Consider the following 21,668-nt stretch of genomic DNA (forward strand, 5'->3'; position numbering starts at 1 on the left):
TATGAATACATGCTTTTTAAAATGTGCGCTATAGGGAAACTGTACTGGTGCACTGTAATATACATGCAGCATTGTCAATCTGCTGGCTTATCAAGCACTGTGCTAGTGGACTAGACATAGATGAGACACAGGAAGGTCTTTTCCTGTAATAAGAGCAGTCTCATGTGAGTGGGCAATACTTACCGAGGTTTAAACTAGGTATCAGGTAAGATTATAGCTATTTGAAGATCCACATATCCTAAAAACCTGTATTATGAGGGTCCTAGAGAAGGATAATGCTGACAGTGTGATAGAGAAGTTTTGTTTATATTGCTGGCTTATTAATGAAATTGCATATTAAAATTTGAATTTAAGATGCCAAATTCCATGTTTTAGCATTCATTTTTTCTTTGGTGCCTAAATCGCACAGTTGCATTAATTTTTCTAGTAAAGGGAATGCCGCTGGTTTATAGTGGTATGAACTATTTTTGGAGATGGCTGTGATGTAATTTCTTCTTATTTTCACTGCATCAGAAGGTGAACGCAGTTACTGTGTGGTTCTCTTGTTTGGCAACAAGCCTTTCCCTTGCCTGTTTTGTTCCCAGCCCTGTACTTAGGTCCCTAAAAGTGTTACTAAGCTCTCTGGGATTGCAGCTGCTGAACTTAAGACATGAGCCACCTGTAAGGTAAAAATAATAGTAGAGAAAGCTTTCATAACTGGGCTCTTGTCCTAGTTTAGCCGCCTTTCCTTTTCTTGTGGGAATTCTTCCTCAAGCAGTTCTCTCAGAACCATGGGTTTTGTAGTCATCTCATTGCAGATTGTACCTTCAGTGTTTTATAATTAATCTCCTCTAGACTTCCGTGGTGTAGAGAAAGATGTTCTCATAGCCCTTCGGAAACAGCAGGATTCTTGCCCAAGTCTGGTGGTTTTCAAAGTGTGTTCTGGAATTCTGTGGTTCCTTGGAGTCTTACAAAATTTTACTTTCTATATTTTTGGTCTTCCATGTAAAACTTCAAAACTCAGTTTCAAGAAAAACTTCTAAAATAGCTTTAAAATGTTCATGTTAAAGTAGACTTTATAGTCTTGTAATGTTTTACTTAGGGGTATAAAATAATATGAAAGGGTAGGCCTTTTTTTTTTTATAGCAAAGCACTGATTTAATTATAGTAATTTCTTACTTTTATTTCTCTCTTAGTACTTCACATACTCTTGGTTTACTGGTGCTTCAGGCCTCACATTAGGAAGCTTGCTGAGGTGTAAGCCTGAGGTAGTTTGAAAGCTGTCTTGCTGGGGGGCTCTGGGACCTTGGAGGTTGGCATTAAACCAAGGAAATGTGGAGCAACAGCCACTAGATGTCAAGGTGTTGTGGAATGGGGGAGTGGGTTTCCCTTGAGTTAGGAAGAAACAGATATCTCTATATCCCTCTGGCCACAAAACTTAAATTTTACTTCTTCCTATTCCCAGAAGAGCTTTCCCTTCCTCCCATCATGTTTTCCTTATTGATTGGGAGGATGCTAGTGATATTGACGGGTAGGTGCTAGTGACATTCAAGTGTGATGACCTCAGTGTCTTGTACTTACGTAGAATATTAAGACCAAGGGTCTTTTAAATTGTAAAATACACATAACATAAAATTTACCATTTTAACCAAAGTGTACCTCTCAGTGGCACTTAGTATATTCTCAGTGTGATGCACCCATCACCATTATCTAGTTGCAGAACATTTTAATCACCCCAAGTGGAAGCCTCATACCCACTGAGCAGTCACTCCCCACTTCCCATTTCCCACCGCCCCTGGCAACCACTGATCTTCTTTCTAAGACCAAGAATTTTACAAGGTATTTTAGAAATTACAAAATTTATATTTTAAGCTCTAGCATAAGAACAAGCCAAAAGAAACAGTTACATGGAAGCGAAGCCCACAGTTTGCACCATGATTTCATTCTTCTTTCTATCATTTCTGATTTACCACCCCAACCTTGGTTCCAAAACATTTTGAAATATATCCTTCCATACTTTTTTGCTCATTGCATAGATATAAGTGTATTCCCGTATTTTGATTCATTTCCTGGATTGTTTATAAATACAGAACTATAGTGTACTCATCCCTCTGCAACTAGCTTTTTCTGAACAGGTTTTGTTAACATGTCTCCAGGTCATTACGAACAACTCTAACTTATTCACTCTGTAGCTTTGTAATATTTCATAAGGTGGCTGTTCTACAAATTACTCATTATGCTGCTCTTGGAGGCCCTTTGAAGAATTGTTAATTAATGCTTAGAAAGTCTCATGAGGAGGCCTGGACAGGTAGAATTAGCCCGTTTTGTATGTTGGGGCACTGAACGTCAGAGGGTAAACCATTTAAGTCACATAAACAGTACTGCTATGTGATGTTGACTGCTGTCGCTCAGGCTGGTGACTTTCAAGTCTTCCACTGCTTTTTCTCTACACGAAGCTCCTTTATTTTCAAAGAAAAAATGCCCTTTATGTTGGCCGTTTCTTCTTCTGATCATTTCCCATCCTATTTTCCTATTTCTGTGTGTGTCTAGTATCTTTTTTCTCTCTCTCTCTCCACATAGCCTCATTTAGTATTTGGCAGTTTTGCAGTTGAGGTAACCAATGCCTCATCACTCCAGAAATCTTACTCTAAAATCTTTAGAATTAAAAAATCCTTACACAACTGAAGAAAATACAAGAGAGTTTCAATGACTTGCTCAAGTTCATACAGCCCTCCAGTGGCCAAGGCAAGACTTGAGCCCACCTCTCATGAATTCATATCGCATCATAGAAGACAGATACGCAGCAGCTCCCACAGCAACATTCAGCAACTGGTAGTGGCTCTCTACAGCACCATGTGTGAATAAATCTGAGACTTTGATTGATTAATGATGTCTGCTGTGAATGGGATGGGCCAGGGAGTAGACTAGAGAGATAACTAAGTGGTGATACATGTGCCATGGGTTGCCTTTGCCCCAGCACAGCGTATTGACAGTGATGATTCTTGAGTGTGACTCGATAATTATTTTATGTCAAGGGTTTAAAAGGTCAGCCTGGGGACCAATCACAAAGTCAGGGTTGAGATCCTATATATCACAAGGCTTTGAGACTACCTGACCAACAATGGCTTTAATTACTAACCCTGCAAAGGCTAATATAGTTCCTAACGTTTTATCCATGTTTTGTTAGTATGCTGATGTTGAATGTTGGGTGTGTGTTGTTGGCTTCTTCATTTTTTTCCTGCAATCAAATATGGCTTTCTTTCTCCTTTGGAAGAAATGATGAAAGGTGGGTGAAATTGGGCTGTCTCAGTCTCAGCATTATGGACGTGGGGGATAGCTAATTATTTGTTGTGGGGGCTGTCCTCTGATATTTAGCAACATCCCTGCCTCTATCCACTGGAAGCCACTGACACCTCCCTCTTAACACCAGGTCTTTAATCTTGACAACAGGAAATTTCTCCCAGACATTGCAGAATCCCCCCAGTATGAGAACCACTGGCTTAAACTGATACATGTTTTCAATGGATTGTAATAAGTTTTTTAAAAGGTAATTTACTCTATGGCCCATTTGTATTGTGGGCGTTGGAATAGCGACAGAAAAGCATGAAGGAAAACAAATGTTTATTATCTTTTGTAAGGCAGTGGGAAGCTTTTCTTCTCTATAGTACTGAATAGGAAAGCCACAAATACAGAAGTACATTTTACAGCAATAGGTGGCACACTACTACCAGAAGCCTAGTTCAGAAAGTAGATGGAGACAGTTTTGTAAATGAATGTATTTCAGTCGTTTTTTATTAACAGTATTCCCAGCTTCTCCATTTTATTTCTCTTAAAAAAGCATATTCTGCTTTAACAGTCCTTCTAAAGCCAATTTGATTTTTAAAAATGAGCATAAATTTGCCATTTGCTTTGCAAAACAAACCTGCAATCAATATAGTGTTTATAATAGAGATGTCATATAATTGTGGGATTAAATCAGATTAACTTTGATGTCAATTATTTTTTCAACGCATTATAGAAAAAGGCATTTTTTTTTAGCTTTTCTGGAATATTAGGTGTTCTGTATGTATTTTTTAAAACAAGTAAATGGATGTTTAATCTCTATTAGTACTTAAGAAACACTATGATAATAAATATGACTTCTGTTGAAAACAGCTCATGAGATACCAATTGAAGGGAGCTGAAAATAGGGCAGCTCAATGCCTTCTTTTCTTTTAAAATCTCTTAAACTTTTAATTATGATGCCTCAGTGTGTATTTGGAGAAGACTGTAAGTTGAAATTTAAAGATTATAACCATGGTGCTCAGAGCTAGCATAAGAGACTAGTTTATTACAAACTCCTTTTAATAAACTCTCTGCCCATAAATTTTAAAAATAAACGCTCTCCCTTTTCTTTCTGTTGGAGTAAATAGCACTTCCAATGTTTTAAATATGCAGAGCATGATCAAAGAATGAGGAGATGGAGACAAAAAGTTGCTGAGTGAATATTTTTAGTTTTGTGGTTATGTCTCTGACTTGTTTAGGAGTTGATTTTTTTAAGACTTTAAGTAAAATAAAGCTTAATCTAGTGGAGACTCTCAGAAGGAGTCATGTGTCACTCCTTTTCAAAATATGTGTGCTTTAACTATATAGTTATGTTTTAAAGCTTTTATTAATTCTGGGGTTCTTTATAATGAGAATACCATTGGTCATTTATTACAAACCTATCATGTGTTAGATATGAAAGACCTTAGGACATTTTCTTTCTTTAATCCATAAAATGATTTATGGGAATTAGGACATTATATCCCAAGGAGGATTATTAAATAGTTAATGTCACAGTGTTAATAAGTCACAGGGCTGAGATTCAAACCCGGGTCTAATTTTGAATTACCCTTTATCTAAAATCGTGGAATATCACCACAAGGGAAAATCAGAGCCGACATGAACTTTCTTCCCCCATGCCTCTGTCCCTCTTTTGTTCCCTCCTTTAGCTTTGGAAAAATTTGTTTAAGCAAAATTCTATGAGCCCCCAGGACAGTTGACACAAGGAGAGTTTCTTATTTGAGATCTTGGTTTGATATAGTCCACAGTTGTTTTTTTTTTTTTTTTTTTTTTTTGTCATTGTTGTTTGTTTGTTATTTATGAGCAAGGAACTTGAGTTATGGAAAGGCAAGCAAATGATCCCCATATTGAACTGCTGGAGAACTTATGACCTGAACCCAAGTCTTAGGAGAGACTCTTTCAAAATTACCTTTCTGTTGGCCTAATTTTAATTAATAAAATACTGCTGCCCACAACATTTAAACTGTGTGGTAATTATTGTTTCTTTTCTTGTTTTTCTTCCACATTACAACATAAACTCTCCCATCTGCTGTATATTTATGGCACTTAATATAATCCGTGGCACATAGATGCTCAGTAAACCAGTGTTTCATTATTCTTTCATAAGCAACTGCTCTTGTGACATCCTTTATTTTGATCAATAGAATATACCATGTATTAATTATATTTCCTTTATAATTTAGTAAACTCTAGGAAGCACTGAGGGATTCCTGTTTGTACACCAATCCATAAAATCACGTGACATTGCTTAGTCCTGTTACTAAAGATGTTGAGACACAGAAGAGGAAATATTGTATGTACATTTCAGAGTGAAAAGTAATTCCTCAGGTTTGCATATGAAATTGAAACAGTTGATAGTAAGAGTGCTGCACTGAGAAGGGAATCCTTCCCCTAAATTTTAGTATGTCCCCTAGTCGTGATATTCCATCTTAATGAGAGTTGATTTTGTCCTTTCACCTATCACAGACCCTTACATGCTTCCTTCCCAGCCCTTGAAAACCATTGTTTGATGAGAAAAAAATACATGACTTTTCTCCCCAGGCATAGAAGGATAATAGCTGTGATTTTTTTTGTTTGTTTGTTTTGTTTTTTTTTTTTTTTTTGAGACGAAGTCTTGCTTTGTTGCCCAGGCTGGAGTGCAGTGGCATGATCTTGGCTCACTGGAACCTCTGCCTCCCAGGTTCAAATGATTATCCTGCCTCAGCCTCTGGAGTAGGTGGGATTACAGGCACGCATCAGCATGCACTGGCTAATTTTTTTGTATTTTTAGTAGAGACAGGGTTTCTGCAGGTTGGCCAGACTGCTCTCAAACTCCTGACCTCAAGTGATCCACCCGCCTCCGCCTCCCAAAGTGCTGGAATTACAGGTGTGAGCCACCGTGCCTAGCCCATTTTTTAAAATTAAAGCTTTTCAGGTAACTGTTGTTTCACATGCAGTTGCATAAAATAATACAGAGAGGTCCCTTTATACTTTTCCCAGGGTGTGTGTGTATTAAGTTCTACACAGTTTTATCACTGGTGTAGATTCATGTATCCATCACCACAGTCAAGATTCTGAATAAGTCCAGCACCACAGGCAATGTTGCCACAGCCACCCCCACTCCCCGTCCCCATCTCTGTCCCCAACCCGGGCAACCACTAATTTATCCTGCATTTCTAAAACTCATTTCAAGATGATATATAAAAGGAATCATATAGTAAGTAGCTTTTTAGGATTGGCTTTTTTAATTGTCTGGTTTTCTGGACAATCATCGAAATTGTTGAAGATATCAATCATTGGTTTCTTTTTATTGCCAATTTTTATAAATATAGAATGTTACTTTAAGAAGATCCTTTAGGAAGTTGAGCCTGTATTATGATAGTTTCAGTCACACAAGGTATAAAGGGAGGTTGTTTGCTATAATTGTTGTTCTCCAGAGTCTCCACTGAGTAGCTTTTTCTTAGTGGGGAAAAAAAAAAAAAAAAAAAAATTGGCACAGTCACTGCTTCTCAAAGCTTTTGTCAAGCTGGGGGCCAAAAACAAAATCCCATGAAGGCCTTGATCAAAGATATCGTTGTTAGGAGGAAGTCCTAGAGGGCAGAAAATGCTGTCTTCCTTTTGCTGTCTTGCCACAGTTCCCTGTTATTAGAGTCCTGTCCTTTGTCTTCAAAGCTTTGGAGAAATGCTTCACATAAAAGAATGAAGTACGGGCCACCTAAGAGGCTTGTCTTTGTTGTTGTTTATGCAGAAAGTATTGTTCTCTGCTATTGGCAAAGTAATTTTCAGCTCTAGATGAGCCCAGATCAGTCACAGTAGTTTTCACAAGCCTGATAGGAAGGCCTAGAGTGGTGTTAATTAGTCAGAGACGAGAGAAGGAGGACATGTGTTAGCATATTCAATCAATGTAGAGTTTCTTCAACTGGCATGGGGGCACTCCTCAGCAGTCACTGCTACAGTAGGGCACTTAATGCATGCTGATGCCCGTTGGTTTTATTGCACTATTTAAATTTTCTGCCATGCATCCCGATGGTAGGAACATACTGCTGTTTTAGAGATGCATTATGAGTTGTGACATTAGATTGAAAGAACTTTATGGGGGCAGAATTAAGATATGACACAAGCAGAGGTGAAATGGGTAAACATTTTTGTGCAAGTTGTATCATCATGTAATAATACAGGGGTCCCCAACTCCACGGACTGGTACCGGTCCGTGGCCTGTTAGGAACTGGGCTGCACAGCTGGAGGTGAGCAGCTGTGAGTGAGCACCACCTCCTGTCATATCAGTGGTGGCATTAGATTCTGACCGGAGCGCGAACCCTATTGTGAACTGCTCATGCCAGGGGTCTAGGTTGCTTGCTTCTTATGAGATGCTAATGCCTATTAGAAAAAGTGTCTTCCACAAAACCAGGCTCTGGTGCCCACAAGGTGGGGGACTGCTGGTGTAATACATTTATTGAAACTTTTGGAAGTTGTCATGTAGTATAGTAGCCTCCTTTGGTCAAGGAACCATAACTAATATTAAAGATTATTTCTAATGTAGGTGTTACTCAGACTTTTTTTTTTTTTTTTTTTGAGATGGAATTCCGCTGTTGTTGCCCAGGCTGGAGTGCACTGGCGTGATCTTGGCTCACCACAACCTCCACCTCTGCCTCCTGGGTTCCAGCAACTGTCCTGCCTCAGCCTCCCGAGTAGCTGGGATTACAGGCATGCACCACCATGCCCGGCACGCCTGGCTAATTTTGTATTTTTAATAGAGATGGGGTTTCACCATGTTGGTCAGGCTGGTCTTGAGATCCCAACCTCAGGTGATCTGCCCACCCAGGCCTCACAAAGTGCTGGGATTACAGGCGTGAGCCACCATGCCCAGCCTGATGTTACTGACTTAAAGAGTAGCTGCATACAGTTCCCTTTCACTCATCTGGTCTTTGTTTTCCAGACCTGCTTGTAAAAATCTATTTCAGGCGGTTCTCTCCTGTTTTCTTAGTGTCTGTCTGATGTCAGCCTACTTAGTATATCTGCAGAGACTCAGAGTGGTTTATTGGAATGTTCCAAGTCCCTCCTACTATGTGACATTGGGCATGACATTTAACTTTGTGGGGTCTTAATTGCCTCAAGTATAAAAGCAAACGAGCAGATTTCACTAGATGATGCCTAAACTCTCATCTAGGTTTAACAGTCAATAAAATCGATGAGGGCAAACTGTAAGACCTGGCACCTTTTTCTGAAGAGAGATTGATTATGCAGTGCAGTTGTCTTGAATGCACTGCACAAGGATGTGCAGACCCAGGAACTGCCTGTCTAATGAAAGGAACCAGCTGAATGTCTCACTGGGCTGCCAGTGCTTAGGGCCTGACGCAGACCGGGCTTCCCCCTCTTTGAGCAATGAATTGTCGTGGACTGAGACAGTGAATTCTCCTTTCTTCACTCCTCTTTTTTAAGGAGGATCAGTGTCATCTGCCTCACCTGTACGCCTTCCTTGGAGATGTTCATGAGAGTATTTAGGTGGTGGGTAGGTATATAGGCATTTGCTCTAAAATTATTTCAACTTTGTTTTATGTTTGAGCATTTTCATAGTATTAGATAGGGTAAAAAACTAGTGGAAATTTAATTGCTTAAACTTTGGGAGCAAGTCAATTAGAATGTGTGCTTAGCTGCAGATCCCAGTAGGCTAGACTTAATTCCTGGCCTTCTCTCAGATGTCAAGTGTCGACAGGACAGGAATTTGTAATGGGTGAAGGATGCCTTCATTTTCCCCTTGCCTTTTCTGCTTATTTGCTATGCAAAGCAATTATTCCAGATTTTCAGTGTGGGCCTCAGGAGCCCCTGTGTTACCTTGGGCAATAGGACTCTGAGTTCCTAAGACAGGGCTCTGCTCCCTGCTGCTCCTTGCAAGCCTTGGGTGACTTCAGTGTGTTTTCCAGGTTGTCATAGCATTCTGAACATACCATTTAAGCTGGTCAAAGGTAAGGCCACCTTTGAATGTGCAGTTCAACCTTTTCCCACTTTCCATAGAAAAGAGACAGTTCAGCAGGTTGAGGGAACGACCTAGGATGAACCTCAGTGTTGTTTTATGTATTTAGCAGAACTCTTTTAACAACATCAATTCTGAACAAGTTACCCAAGGTTAAGTTCATGCTGGTTGAGGAGAATAGTGCTGGAGCCAGATAGCTTTGAGTTCCAGCCCTGGATCTTATCCTCTCCTAAGTTAGGGAATTTTAGGCAAGTCACTTAACTTCTGAATCCACAGTTCTTCACATTTGTACAATGGGGAGAGTATAAATACCTACCTCCTGGGTTATTAGGAGAACACAATCAAACAATCCCTTCAAAATCCTCTCGTTGAACCTGTCATGGATAATTCTCAATAAATGTCACCTGGGGTAATAAGAATTCTCCCTGCTGTATAAGTAGAACCTTTTGTATCATTTTACCCCTTGTTTACCCAGGATTTCTATTTGTACCCCAGGAGACACAAGTGTCCTAATATCTCACAGAAATGTAAAGACTTTGTCCTGTGGCATTGCTCTCTAGAGATGCCCATGTATGATAGATGGATAAGGGGATAGTGCTTCTCCCTGTGTCCCGATCGCTGAGTGTGGAGGATCCCGGGCTTCTAATTCTCTCCAACTGCAAGCACAGTAACGGAACTGAGCATTCAAGGATTTTGGGAGAATTAAGGCAAATCCCAGGGGGATTAGGAAACCAGAGTCATTTGGTTGTCCCTTGATCTTTCTTTAATAAACGATCAAGTTCAGCTTTGCATGGTGAACTGAATTTGTTTCAGCTCTTAATTTTTTACCTTGTAGCTATCATTCTCTGGCTGCTGTTGCTGTCTTTAAATCCGGTTCACCAGCCACCCGGAGCATTCCAATAACCCAGGCATTTTAAGGTTTTCACTTCAACATCTGTGCTTTGGAAATTGAGAAGAGACCACAATTTAGGAATATGCTGAGAAGGAGGCATGGAAGACCAGGGGTTCCATCTCCTCGTAATGTGTGGTATCTGTTCTCTCATTCTTCCCAGATTGCTCCACAATGCTCCTCTCCCCACTTCTATTTAAATGGTCCAGGGGAAGCTCTGTCATGATACTTCAATGTCTTAGGAAGGCCGACCATGCCAGCATGCCACTGTCACGGGGTCACATTCGGTCATTCATTCCCTTGCTCACGTGCTCAGAGACCGTTTTATGTTTTGCCCCTTCCTAGGCTGCATGTTCAAGCACTTGGCTGTGTTTGGGTTTCTGGAGACTGGAAGTCATTTTTTCTGATTAATGGGCATGATGGTATTTTTGTCCAGGAGCAAACTGGGGAGATGCTTTAGGTATATGGCCAGGAGAGAAATGCCTTGGATATTTGTGGGGTTAATTCTAGGCTTATCAGAATGCTCTCAGTCACTCCTTGCTCTCAGCTCTAGCCATGCATGCCAAACCCCCACAACAATAGTGACAGCAACAGCAGTGATAATAGCAGCTACCAGTTAGAGAGCTACACGTGAGGCCTTATTTGAGCATCTCATTTAATTCTCCAAAAATTTCACAAGGAATGTGTTGTTATTTTTTACTTGTTCTAGCTAAGAAAACCGGATATTAGAGTTCTGAGTCCAAAGCATGTGTCTTGTAAATGGTGAAGCTAAGATCTGAACTCAGGTAACCTTGACCTAGTACCCAAGTTTGTACCGACTGTGCATCATTCCCTATCATCCTAAGCTAGGGAGTAGGTGGAATTAGGGGTACTACCCTCATATGGATGGCCCGATACCTGGTCATAATAAAATCTTTCTTTCTTGGACCTGGTCTCTCCACCTGCTGACAGGGCAGGTGGCAGCAAGCTGCTTACACCACAGGAGCATGACAGAGCCCTTTTGCCTTCTCATTGGCCAAGTTCTTCTTCCTCTCTTCATAAACACCTTCAGATTTCCTAGCCCACTGCTCTAGAAAATGTATTTCCTCTGATGGCCACACAGCCAGAGCAACCCCAGAAGGCCTGTGGTGTTGTGCTGCTCTTTATTTTCTGCCAGCTGCATCTGCACTCTTCTAGAAAATGCTGAGATTCAGCAGTTGCTCAAAAGGCACTGACATCTAATTATCATTCTATAGGCTGTTGCCACAGTCTGCATGGTGAAGTCAATGCTGAGACAGGCTTCCTTTGCCAGTCAGAGGGGCTCTGACTAGTTTACAGATAGAATCTTTAACTCCTTTGAAGGGCCAGCACGAGGGTACTGGGAAGGCTCCTGTGGGACCGTTTTATAATTGAACCGGGGATCTCCTCTGTGCCTGCTCATATGTGGTGTGGATAAGTCATGCAACACCGGTCCTCCTGCATCCAGGAATGGGCTGACATTGATCTGTTCACTCTTCAGGGATGCTGTCTCCAACTACTTGCACAGGTATAATTTTATTATATTACACTGCATATTAAACACCTGCACTTCCCTTTTCCCCATCCTGATACAGATGATTTCAGTTTGCCCACAGTAACACATGCTTCTATGTGCACGTGACCATGATCATTTTCTCTACCTCTAGCCTTAGAGAAGGGTCAGAGGTGATGCTAATCAGGAGCTGGAAGCTTCTGACCCTACTGTGCAGGCTGGAGTGGGGTTGAGGCTGTGGCTGAGAACCAGAAGGAGAAAGCGGGGGCAAGTCCCCGTTCTAGAATACCTGGCTAGAATTTGGGGGAGAGAGGTGAGCATAGCTCCTTTCTGTAAAAATTACACTTAAACAGAGCTTCCCTGGCTTTGGAATTGCTTTTTTTTTTTTGAGACGGAGTCTTGGTCTGTTGCTAGGCTGGAGTGCAGTGGTGTGGTGTCAGCTCACTGCAACTTTGCCTCCCTGGTTCAAGCAATTCTCCTGCCTCCGCCTCCCGAGTAGCTGGGACTACAGGCATGTGCCACCACACCCAGCTAATTTTTGTATTTTTAGTAGAGATGGCGTTTCACCATGTTGGCCGGGATGGTCTCGATCTCTTGAACTCGTGATCCACCCGCCTTGGCCTGCCAAAGTGCTGGGATTACAGGCGTGAGCCACCGCGCCCGGCCGAACGGGTTGCTTTTATTCTAACAACGTCTGTGTTTGCAACGGAAGAGAGACCACAGGAGTGCTAGAGCCTGAGTTCAGGGAAGGGTTTGACAGGAGTTTCAAGGCTTCTTGTTGGCTGGGTAGAACATCGTCCTTCCAGCCAGGAGTAGCTCTTCATCAGATTGCCCGGGATTGGAAAGGGATCAGTACCAGATGGCCTCCTGGCCCCAGAAGTTCCTTCTGGAGCTGAACAGGGTTTTCTTGTCGCTATGATTCAGCAACAGCAGGCGTTGATGGCGGCCCCACTGGGTGCCTGGCATGGCATCATACCCCCTGCCTCCCAGAACCTGTAGCCCTCCTCCATGGCCAAGGACCAATTGCACGTGGAGCCATACCAGCAGCCCCCATTGAGCTGACTTGGTTGCCTGAAGTGAGAATGGTTAAATGGGTAATTGATGGAAGCAAAAAGCCAAGGGAAGGAGGTACCCGCTGGGTAACTGGTTAGTGTAAGAGGCTGTGTGTGTATAGCTGAAGTTGATCACCATTCCAAGGCGAGTCTTTTCCCCTCTCTTCTTTCCCTCCTTTTTATTTAACAATAATAATAACTTGATTGATTCATTGTTTTTTTGAGGCGTGCGTTAAGCCCTTCACATTTATTAACTTGAAAAAATAGGGGAGTTGAGGGCCCAGAGAGGTGAAATGAAGTACCCAAAGTCACACATTTTAGTGAGTGGCAAAAATGGGATCTCAGGGCATGGTTCCTGTCTCTTGACAGTCTAAGCTCTTCACCCTGTACCTCTTTTCCATCTCTGCAGCCCTCTCTCCCTCTCTTCTTTATAGATACTCTGAGCGTCTATCTTGCATCCAGTTAGCAATGCAGTTTCAGAGATAGAGGACATAGGACTTCGCTTACGGAACTCAAAATTGAGTTTGCAGAGACAACCTTAACCATTGTAAGGTGAGGGAAGCCTAGAGTTGCATGTGGTGTGTGGGGCCCAGGGATATGTTTGTAAAGCTTGGGTGCAGTAGTGTTTCTTCCACAGGGAGTCTGAGACCTTGCTCTGTGTACCTTTCTCTAGGGCACCCAGGGTATGAGAAGCTGGTGGTGTTCCCTACAACCTTAGCCATCCAGTAGATACCAGTTCAACAAGTACGAATGGTTCAGTCTGATACCTGTAATCCCCTATTTTACATAAGCCCCTCCCCACATTCTCCCTTAAACACGTGAAGAAGTGCAAAGGAGAAGGGAGAGGGCATGTCTTGAGACCCAGTTATGTGCAAGGCTGTGGATTGAGAGTTTACAGTGTTAGTGATCTCTTGTCATCCTCACAACAACTCTATGCAGTGGACCCTGTTAGATCTTATCTCATGGAGGAAAAGCCCCAAGATCAGAGCTTCAGGTGTCTTTTCTGTTTCATCTCTGCTTACAATCTTCTCACAATTTCTTGCCTCTCTCAGATTTGATTCCGAAATCCCTGAGTGCTAGAAGAAAGGCGTCATATCTTGTCCCTGGTTATCTCATTGAGTTCATTTTCCTGCCCTCTGCCCCCAGCTCCCTGGCCTCTCTGCTGCCTGATGCACTGCGCTCAACCTGCCTTGGGCCTGGGCATTGAATGCTCTGCCTTCTTTCCCTCTGCCTTTCCTTGTTCACTTTCCCCTTTCCAATCTCTTTTCTTCCTCCTTTTAAATTTTCCTTGTGTGAGTTTGATTTTGAAGGTTTTGTTGGGCAAAGTGAACACACTTGGCTTATAGAATCACCCTGAGGCTAATCTGTTACAGAAAATTCTGTGTAATGGGACAGTTTTTTTGTTTGAGTCAGCACAAATAAAGCAAACTTTGCAGGGTTGTGGTCAAACGCTGTTTCTTATAGTTCTCAAGGTTTCTAAGGCCAGGCTCTCTAGTTCTCATGTTATTTGGAACTCCTTTGGGCATCAGTCTTTGTATCTAAAATAGTCTCATGTTTAATTGAATGTGCACATTTATAACAAGGTCTGATTTGATGACTTGTTCAGAAGGGTTTTTTTTTTTTTTAAAGATTTTGGTAGAATTGTATGATTTTCTGGTATTTGGACTAGTCACTTCTAAGAACTTTATTTTGTGAGTGAGTCTGGTCTTCTCCATAGCTTTCCTCCTTCATAAAGCATTAGGAGGATGGCATTTCACTTGCCGGTCCCCATGGTCTAACCTCCTGCTGATTTTATTTTAGCTCTGAGGGATCTGGTATTGGTCCAGCTTTGCCATCAGTTGCATCTCCATCAATGAGGCTGACCTGGAGGGACTGGATTCCAACAGGGAGCAGCACCCAGTTCTCTCTACACAGAGATTGCCAACTTCTCTGAAGCATTTCCATGAAATTCATAATTTAGTTTCTGTTTTGGCTCAAGAGCATCTTGGTACAAATCCTTGGGTGTGGCCCTCTTTTGTAAGAAGCACAGAATGAAAGACCATCTTGCCTGCAAACTGTGTGCAGATCTTTGTGAGAAATAAAGTCACGTTTCGTTATTTTGGCTATATGACTAAAAAAGTGTCATGACCCAGAATGAATATTGCTTTTCAGTCAGGTGGTTGCACGTTTCAAGATGGCACCAGTGGCTTCTTAAATGTGTTTACCCTGCGAACATCCCAAAGTTGTCTGTGCTATGTCCAGAATCCCTGGATGCCATTCTTTAACCCTCCCCTCCCTTCCCTTACTGTGTCACCCAGTCTTACTCTGTCACCCAGGCAGGAGTGCAGTGGTGTGTTCATGGCTCATTGTAGACTCAACTTCCTAGGCTTAACTGATCTTTCCCCCTCAGCCTCCTGAGTATCTGGGACTGTAGGTGCACGCCACCATGCATGGCTAATTTTTTTTTTTTTTTTTTTTTTTGTAGAGATGAGGTTTTGCCATGTTTCCCAGGCTGGTCTCAACCTTCTGGGCTTAAGCAATCCACTTGCCTAAGTCTCCTAAAGTGTTGGGATCACAAGTGTGAGCCACTGCAACTGGTCCTGGGTGCCATTCTTGACTAAGTCACCTAAATGCTTCTTCTTGTGATTCTACTCTCATCCTATATACCTAGTGCCACCATGACCCCATCACCCTACTTCCCCTCCCCCTTTGACTTGTCCTCATCACTGCATATTGAGCTTTCACTTGGCAAAGTTTTCACCTCCCAGTACCATCACCTTGGGGCTTAAGTTTCAAGATATGGATTATGGGAGGACACAAGCATTTAGTCTACAGCGGTATGAAATGCCTAGCATTATTGTTTCTGTGACCTTAGGACAAAAGGGTACATAGATGCTATTGCATAAAATATTCTATTTCCTAGCTTTTCTGTTGGGGAAATATATAAAAATAAGTTTTGATACATAACATACTTTGCTGATGCTAATATTTCCATTGTCAAATAGGAAAAAAATATAAATATTTTTTTGGAGGTGGAGTCTCGCTCTGTTGCCCAGGAGTGCAATGGTGTGATCTCCGCTCTAGTGCAGCCTCCAACTCCTGAGTTCAAGCAATTCTCCTGCCTCAGCCTCCCGAGTAGCTGGGATTACAGGCATCAACTACCACACCTAGCTGTTTTTTGTTGTTGTTGTTGTTGTTGTTTGTATTTTTAGTAGAGATGTTTTTTTTTTTTTTTTTTACCATGTTGGCCAGGCTGGCCTCGAACTCCTGACCTCAGGTGATCCACCCACCTCAGCCTCCCAAAGTGCTGGGATTACAGGCATGAGCCATCGCACCCAGCCTTGAGTAGGAAAAGTAATGATTACCTCCCAGATTTGAGCATCAATTGATAACAAAATCTGTGTAAGTGTTGTCTGTATAAATGGTAAAGTTCTATTGAAATGTTGGATAAAATAGAAGCAATCATAGTAATAATAACTGCATCATACTAGGCTTCTTTCTATGAAATAAATTAGGTCATTTACTAAAAGCTCAATTAATGAATATGACTAAGAAATTTTTAAAAATTACTGCTTAGAAATCAGCAGCGGGATAGAGTGAGTTACTTACAGATGAATATTCAAATCGGGGGTTTCAGGAAAAACTGATGAGAATTGTTTCTTTAGACTGTCAATCTCTCTGTGCCTCAGTTTCTTTTTTCTAGAATGAAGGGACAATCACCAGAGTGTCTTGAAGGTCCCATTCAGTATTCCATTTTCCCTACATTCCCTGTTATGTTATGTTATGTTATGTTATGTTATGTTATGTTATGTTATGTTATGTTATGTTATGACAGGGTCTTGGTCTGTCACCCAGGCTAGAGTGCAGTGGCGCAGTCACAACTCACTGTAGCCTCAACCTCCTGGGCTCAGGTGATCCTCCTGCCTCAGCCTCTCAAGTAGATGGGACAAACGCACATGCCACCACATCTAGCTAATTAAAAAAAAATTTTTTTTTTTTTTTGTAGAGATGGGGTCTTACTGGCCTCAAGCAATCCTCCCACCTTGGCTTCTCAACATGCAGGGATTATAGGCATGAGCTACCGCACCCGGCCCCTTTTACTGTTGAAAAGCATAAAACTGCTGACTCTCCCTGAGTGTTTGATTCTAATAGGAAAAAGTTCATCCTCTGGGCCCTGTTGGATCATGGTTGATGTAGTTTGACAAAATCTATAGTAGCTTCCATGGAAAGAAGAAAGTTTTGTTGATGTGAAGGTTTGTTTCTCTTTAGCTTTATATTTTAGAACTCATCTTGGGTTCCACTTCCCATTGATTTGGGGGTTGTAGCTTTGGTAGTCAGGGAAGCGGGATCTGGAAATCACAAGGCCTTTTGGAATTGCAGCTCCCAAGCAACATGGCCTGCTTGCCTTCCCTTTTGAAGGAGATCAATTGCTCCCTGTCTCTTTCTTAGTGTTTCTCAGCAAGACTATTTAACATTTAAGGCCATAGGCATTAAGGATCCAGGGATCTGTGTTTTAGAGCTGAATGTTCTTCTCCAAGCCAAGCTCAGAGCCAAAGCTTTCAGAGCCAAAGCTCTCAACAGCTGAAATACCTGCTTGCTCTATTCTTTTTAAGCAGTGCAGCACTGCTTCCTTCTAGGATAACAGAGCTCTTCTCATACATTCCATTGACTCTTGAAATCTCAATAAGGGAAACACTTTTCAAAATGTCTTGTTATGGAAAGGATTGGGCGAAATAAATATATTTCCTGTTGAAAGTAACGTGTACTTGCCCTGAAGGATAGCTTCTCTACTACAGCTAGTGTTTTGAAAGACAGTAAGAATGTTGGTTCTGGCGCGGTGCATCGTTGGGCACCTGGAGTTCTGGCAACTCAGGAGGCTGAGGCAGGGGATCACTTGAGTGCACTGTGATTACACCTGTCAATAGTCACTTCACTCCAGTCTGGGCAACATAGTGAGACCCAGCCTCTTCAAAAATGAAAAAGAGAAAGAACATTGGTTCTGGAGTCAGAATGAATTGGTTCTAGTGTCTGGCTCTTAGGCTCAGTAATTTGTGATCTTGGACAAGTTACTTATTTTGTCTGTCCGAACTCCAACTTCCCCATCTGTAAAGTGGGAATCATGACTCTGAGAATGGCTTGGCGATGCAATAAGATGATATAGGTAGTGCTTGTGTTGCCTGGCCCTGAGTAAGTGCTCACTCAATATTAACCACAATTATTTTTTTCATGACCATTTGTGCAGTGTATTGTCATGTATATGGAAAGGGTTTCAGTTCTGTCTTAGGGATTTCTCTTAGAAATCTCTAGCAATTTCACTTAGGGAGCTTTTGAAGCCATCTGCCTTGGTGAGCTGTGCTAGGGTACTCTTCTTGAAAGGTGAGCAATCTCGGACCAGTTTGGATATGAATTTTTTACATGTCCAGTCCGTATATTCCCAGAAGAATCCAGAAGTCATGGCCACCGAAGTAAAGTACCCAGCCTTTTAAAACCACTACATTTGGATAGGAAGATGCTCTCCTTGAAATTACATTCTACCTTTGAGATCCATCTAGAATAAAATCTAAAGAGTTGATTGTGGGTCAGGCCCATCAGAGTGAAAGAATGAATTAGAGCTGTAAAAAAATGTGATTCTTTTTCTTTCTTTTGAAGCGCCATTGGGCAGGAGTAAATTGGTACAGCCATTTTGGGGAGCTATATATTCAGTAAAGTTGAAGATTTCTATGCGTTAGGATCAGGTAATTTCATTTGTAACTTAGAGAAATTTTGATACATGTAACCTGGGTGACATGTAAAGAATATTTGTAACAGCAGTTTGTAAGGCGAAAACTGGCTACAACCTCAATGACATTCACCAGGCAATGGGTGAATTTGATGTTGTTTATTCATACCTTGGGAGACCATGCACCTGCTAAAATGAATGAATACCACCAGCAGATCAATGTGGATACATTTTTAGCTGTACTTATAAGATGTCATATCTTAAATATTAAAACATCTGATACAGAAATAGAAAAATATGAAATCTTATTTTAAATATAGTAGCAAAAAAATACAGACATAGCAAAATATGGAATCTTATTTTAACTACAGTAGTGACCGTATGGCTGTTGGTTCTATTGTTTCTGGGCATTTGCAGCATTTCTTTTAGATGGCTGTTGGAAAAGAAGAAAAATACTATAGGATGGGTTATGGGTTGCATTTGGCATTTATTTTTAATGTTATACAATATTGTATTTTTGAGGAAAATAAGTTGGTAATGTGTGGAATTGGGTAACTGGGGGGAGGGGTAGTTTTTTTCCACTGTATTCTCTGCTTATTTTTTATTTATTTTTTACCATTAGCTCTCTAAGAAAAACTGAATGATGGTTAAATTCAGTTGACGCAGTATAAATGATTACCTAAGTGTCAGGGCGCTGAGGCTGCCTTTCTGGGTTTATGTCCCAGCTCCCATTCTTACTGGCTGTGAGATAGGAGGCAAGAGACTCAACCTCCTACTGCCCTGTTGCTTCCCCTGTAAAATTGTTCAGTAGAGCAATGAGGATTGAATTGGATTATTCCTGTTGATTCAAGTACTGGACGATGTTTGACACATAATAAATGTTAGCTGTTTTGTGTTATTATAGTTTGATATGGAAGAAGGAACTGTAAAATGCAGCTAGTTACAGGATCCTGGTAAAAAGACGCTCAAATCAGACTCTCAGGGCCACAAGAATCCAGAGTGCATCCCGTTGAGCCAGCACCATTTCCTCGGTCCTCACCTTATCTTTCCAGGTTGAGCCCTTCCCAGACAGTATAATCAGCAGGCACTACCCCTGTTTTCTTTCTCTTTTGTACCTTGAGACTTTAGGGTAGCCTAAAAGCATTTGCTGGATCCCCTCAACCTCCTTTGGGAAGCTCATGCGCTCATGGTTGACCACGTCTTACCAAATATGTTATCCGCACAATTTATCTAGCCAATGCAAATGTCTTTTCAATGGAGCTGAAAAATTGGGTATTTAAAGGCACCAGGATAATTTCAAATTTGTGACTTCCACTGGAATGGGGTACATTTTAAAGCAGAGAGGTAAATGTCTTTATTTTCACTTAAATACCCACCATTCCTTTTTCTTTTCTTCCTTTTTTTTTTTTTTTTTCTACACATAAACACAGATACTCAACCACTTTAAATGTTTAGAAATTGATCTAGGACAGAGGTGGTTGATTCCCAACCAGGAATGAGTCTCCTTCTCCCTGGAAACATTTGGCAATGTTTGAAGGCAATTTTGATTGTTAGGCTTTGGGATAGGGGGAGTGTGCTGTTAACATTTAGTGGGAGGAGTCATAAACATAAAGCACAGGACCGTCCTCTACAACAAAGAATGATCTAGCCCAAAATATTAACAGAGCTGAGGTTGAGAAGCCCTGCCCTAATTTAACGAGAGAGATGTAAGTCCATACCAATAACTGAAGTCCCAGGACTTCTTCACCATGGCATCGCTCCAGTGTTGAGTAAATCTGGCATCACAAAATTTGTCTTATGTAGAGCTGGAGACAAAGCAGGGAAGAAGAGGAGCAAACCTGTTAAGTCCCACGTAGTCTAGGACTCCATCAGGTATATGGGATGAGCAGGAACAGCAAGCTGTTTTCTTTAGAAATTCTCTCTCTTCTCTTTCCTCTGCCATGAGCTCTTATCTAAAGAAGCGAGATTCAGAGTGGATAAAGATCTCAGGAAATCTTTGCTCTAGCTTTTGATCCCTCTTCTCAGTTTCTTCTCTTTTCAGTGTGTAGAAGTCATATGTCAAAGCAGAGACCTGTTTAGAATATCAAGAGCGTTAATAGAGGCTTCAGCCTTCTTTTAGGCCACATTCTGGTTCTGCAACTGACACTTGAGGGGGTATTTCCTGTTGATACCATTCAAGGAGCTGTTTCAGGAGGGCCCTGGTGCTGCCTGGGGATGGTGTTCTAAGTACTTGATTCCATCTGCAAGGCAAAACGTTTTGAGAGAGAGAGGATTCTCTTTTAAAGGAATCATAATGTTTTTAATGTTAATTATACAGGCTACTCGATTAATCAGTTAAGTGCCATCTTTATACATAAGGGAAACTGGGAAGTGTTTCAAAATGAAGAATACCTAGCAGCTTGAAAGAGATGTTTGCTCTGTATTTATATTTTGGGACTTGGGTAGCTGACGATTCAGACATCTATCAGAAGAAAGGGCTGTCTGCTTGGAGTCATGCCTCAGCTGTACACACACATGCACACGCACACACACACACACGGCACAGACACACACGGCACACACTTTATAGGCCGTCTTCATGCCTTTGCTGAGGTCTTTCTGTTCCTTCTTTTAAGAGTGCCATCATTCCCACAGAGATGTAACTGGAGAACAAAGCTGGCAGAGGCGGTTGGATATATATTCTTTTTACTCCCACCTTCTGCCTGGAATGAAGATGAGGTATAGGCTGCACTCCGTTTCATTTTTGACCCACTTTGATAAGAACCCAAGGTGAGGGACCCAACTGGGCCTCACTGGTTTCCCCATTGGGGAAACCTTATAACTGAAATCCAGTCTCTACTTTTGAAAATCTTAATCATGATTGACTAAAGGCAGTCTTTCTTTAAATAAATAAATAAAAGCACATTACAAATAAAGCCTTCAAGATTTGAGTATTTGGTAGCCCAATATCAGTCAGTGAAGGAAGTGTTTACAATTAAAAGTGGTAATTAGAAGGGACATGACATGACTTCTGTAGTATTCTTGACAAAAATGCATAACTGTACTCCAATCCTGGATGACATCATACACCTTCAGATTGAGGGATATTCTCCAGTAAGTGATCTGGACTCCTTTGTCAAGGTCTTGAGAGACAGGGGACTGAAGAACTTCTTATAGATTGGGGAGGGCTAAGGAGAAATAACAGCTAAATGTAATGTGGGATCCTGGATAAGATGCTGGAATTGAAAAAGGACATTAAGGGAAAATCTAGTACAATTCAAATAAGA

The 21,668-nt window shown here is 41.4% G+C and overlaps 1 protein-coding gene across 6 annotated transcripts in view; it reads left to right on the plus strand.

Annotated features, from left to right (window-relative positions):
• The window catches only part of PTPRG (protein tyrosine phosphatase receptor type G), a 759,442-nt gene that overhangs the window by 296,461 nt on the left and 441,313 nt on the right, over positions 1-21,668 (plus strand). Inside the window, exon 1 of one of the 6 annotated variants that reach the window (XM_058437118.1) lies at positions 11,425-11,667. The exons of the other annotated variants lie outside the window; for them this stretch is intronic. Within the exon in view, the coding sequence (XP_058293101.1) occupies positions 11,643-11,667 (25 nt within the window). The 5' untranslated portion in view covers positions 11,425-11,642. Of the gene's footprint in view, positions 1-11,424; positions 11,668-21,668 lie in introns of those variants that run through there. 6 annotated transcript variants of the gene reach the window in all.

The sequence above is a fragment of the Hylobates moloch genome, unplaced genomic scaffold (genome assembly GCF_009828535.3).
Source record: "Hylobates moloch isolate HMO894 unplaced genomic scaffold, HMol_V3 SCAFFOLD_4, whole genome shotgun sequence".
Taxonomy (NCBI): domain Eukaryota; kingdom Metazoa; phylum Chordata; class Mammalia; order Primates; family Hylobatidae; genus Hylobates; species Hylobates moloch.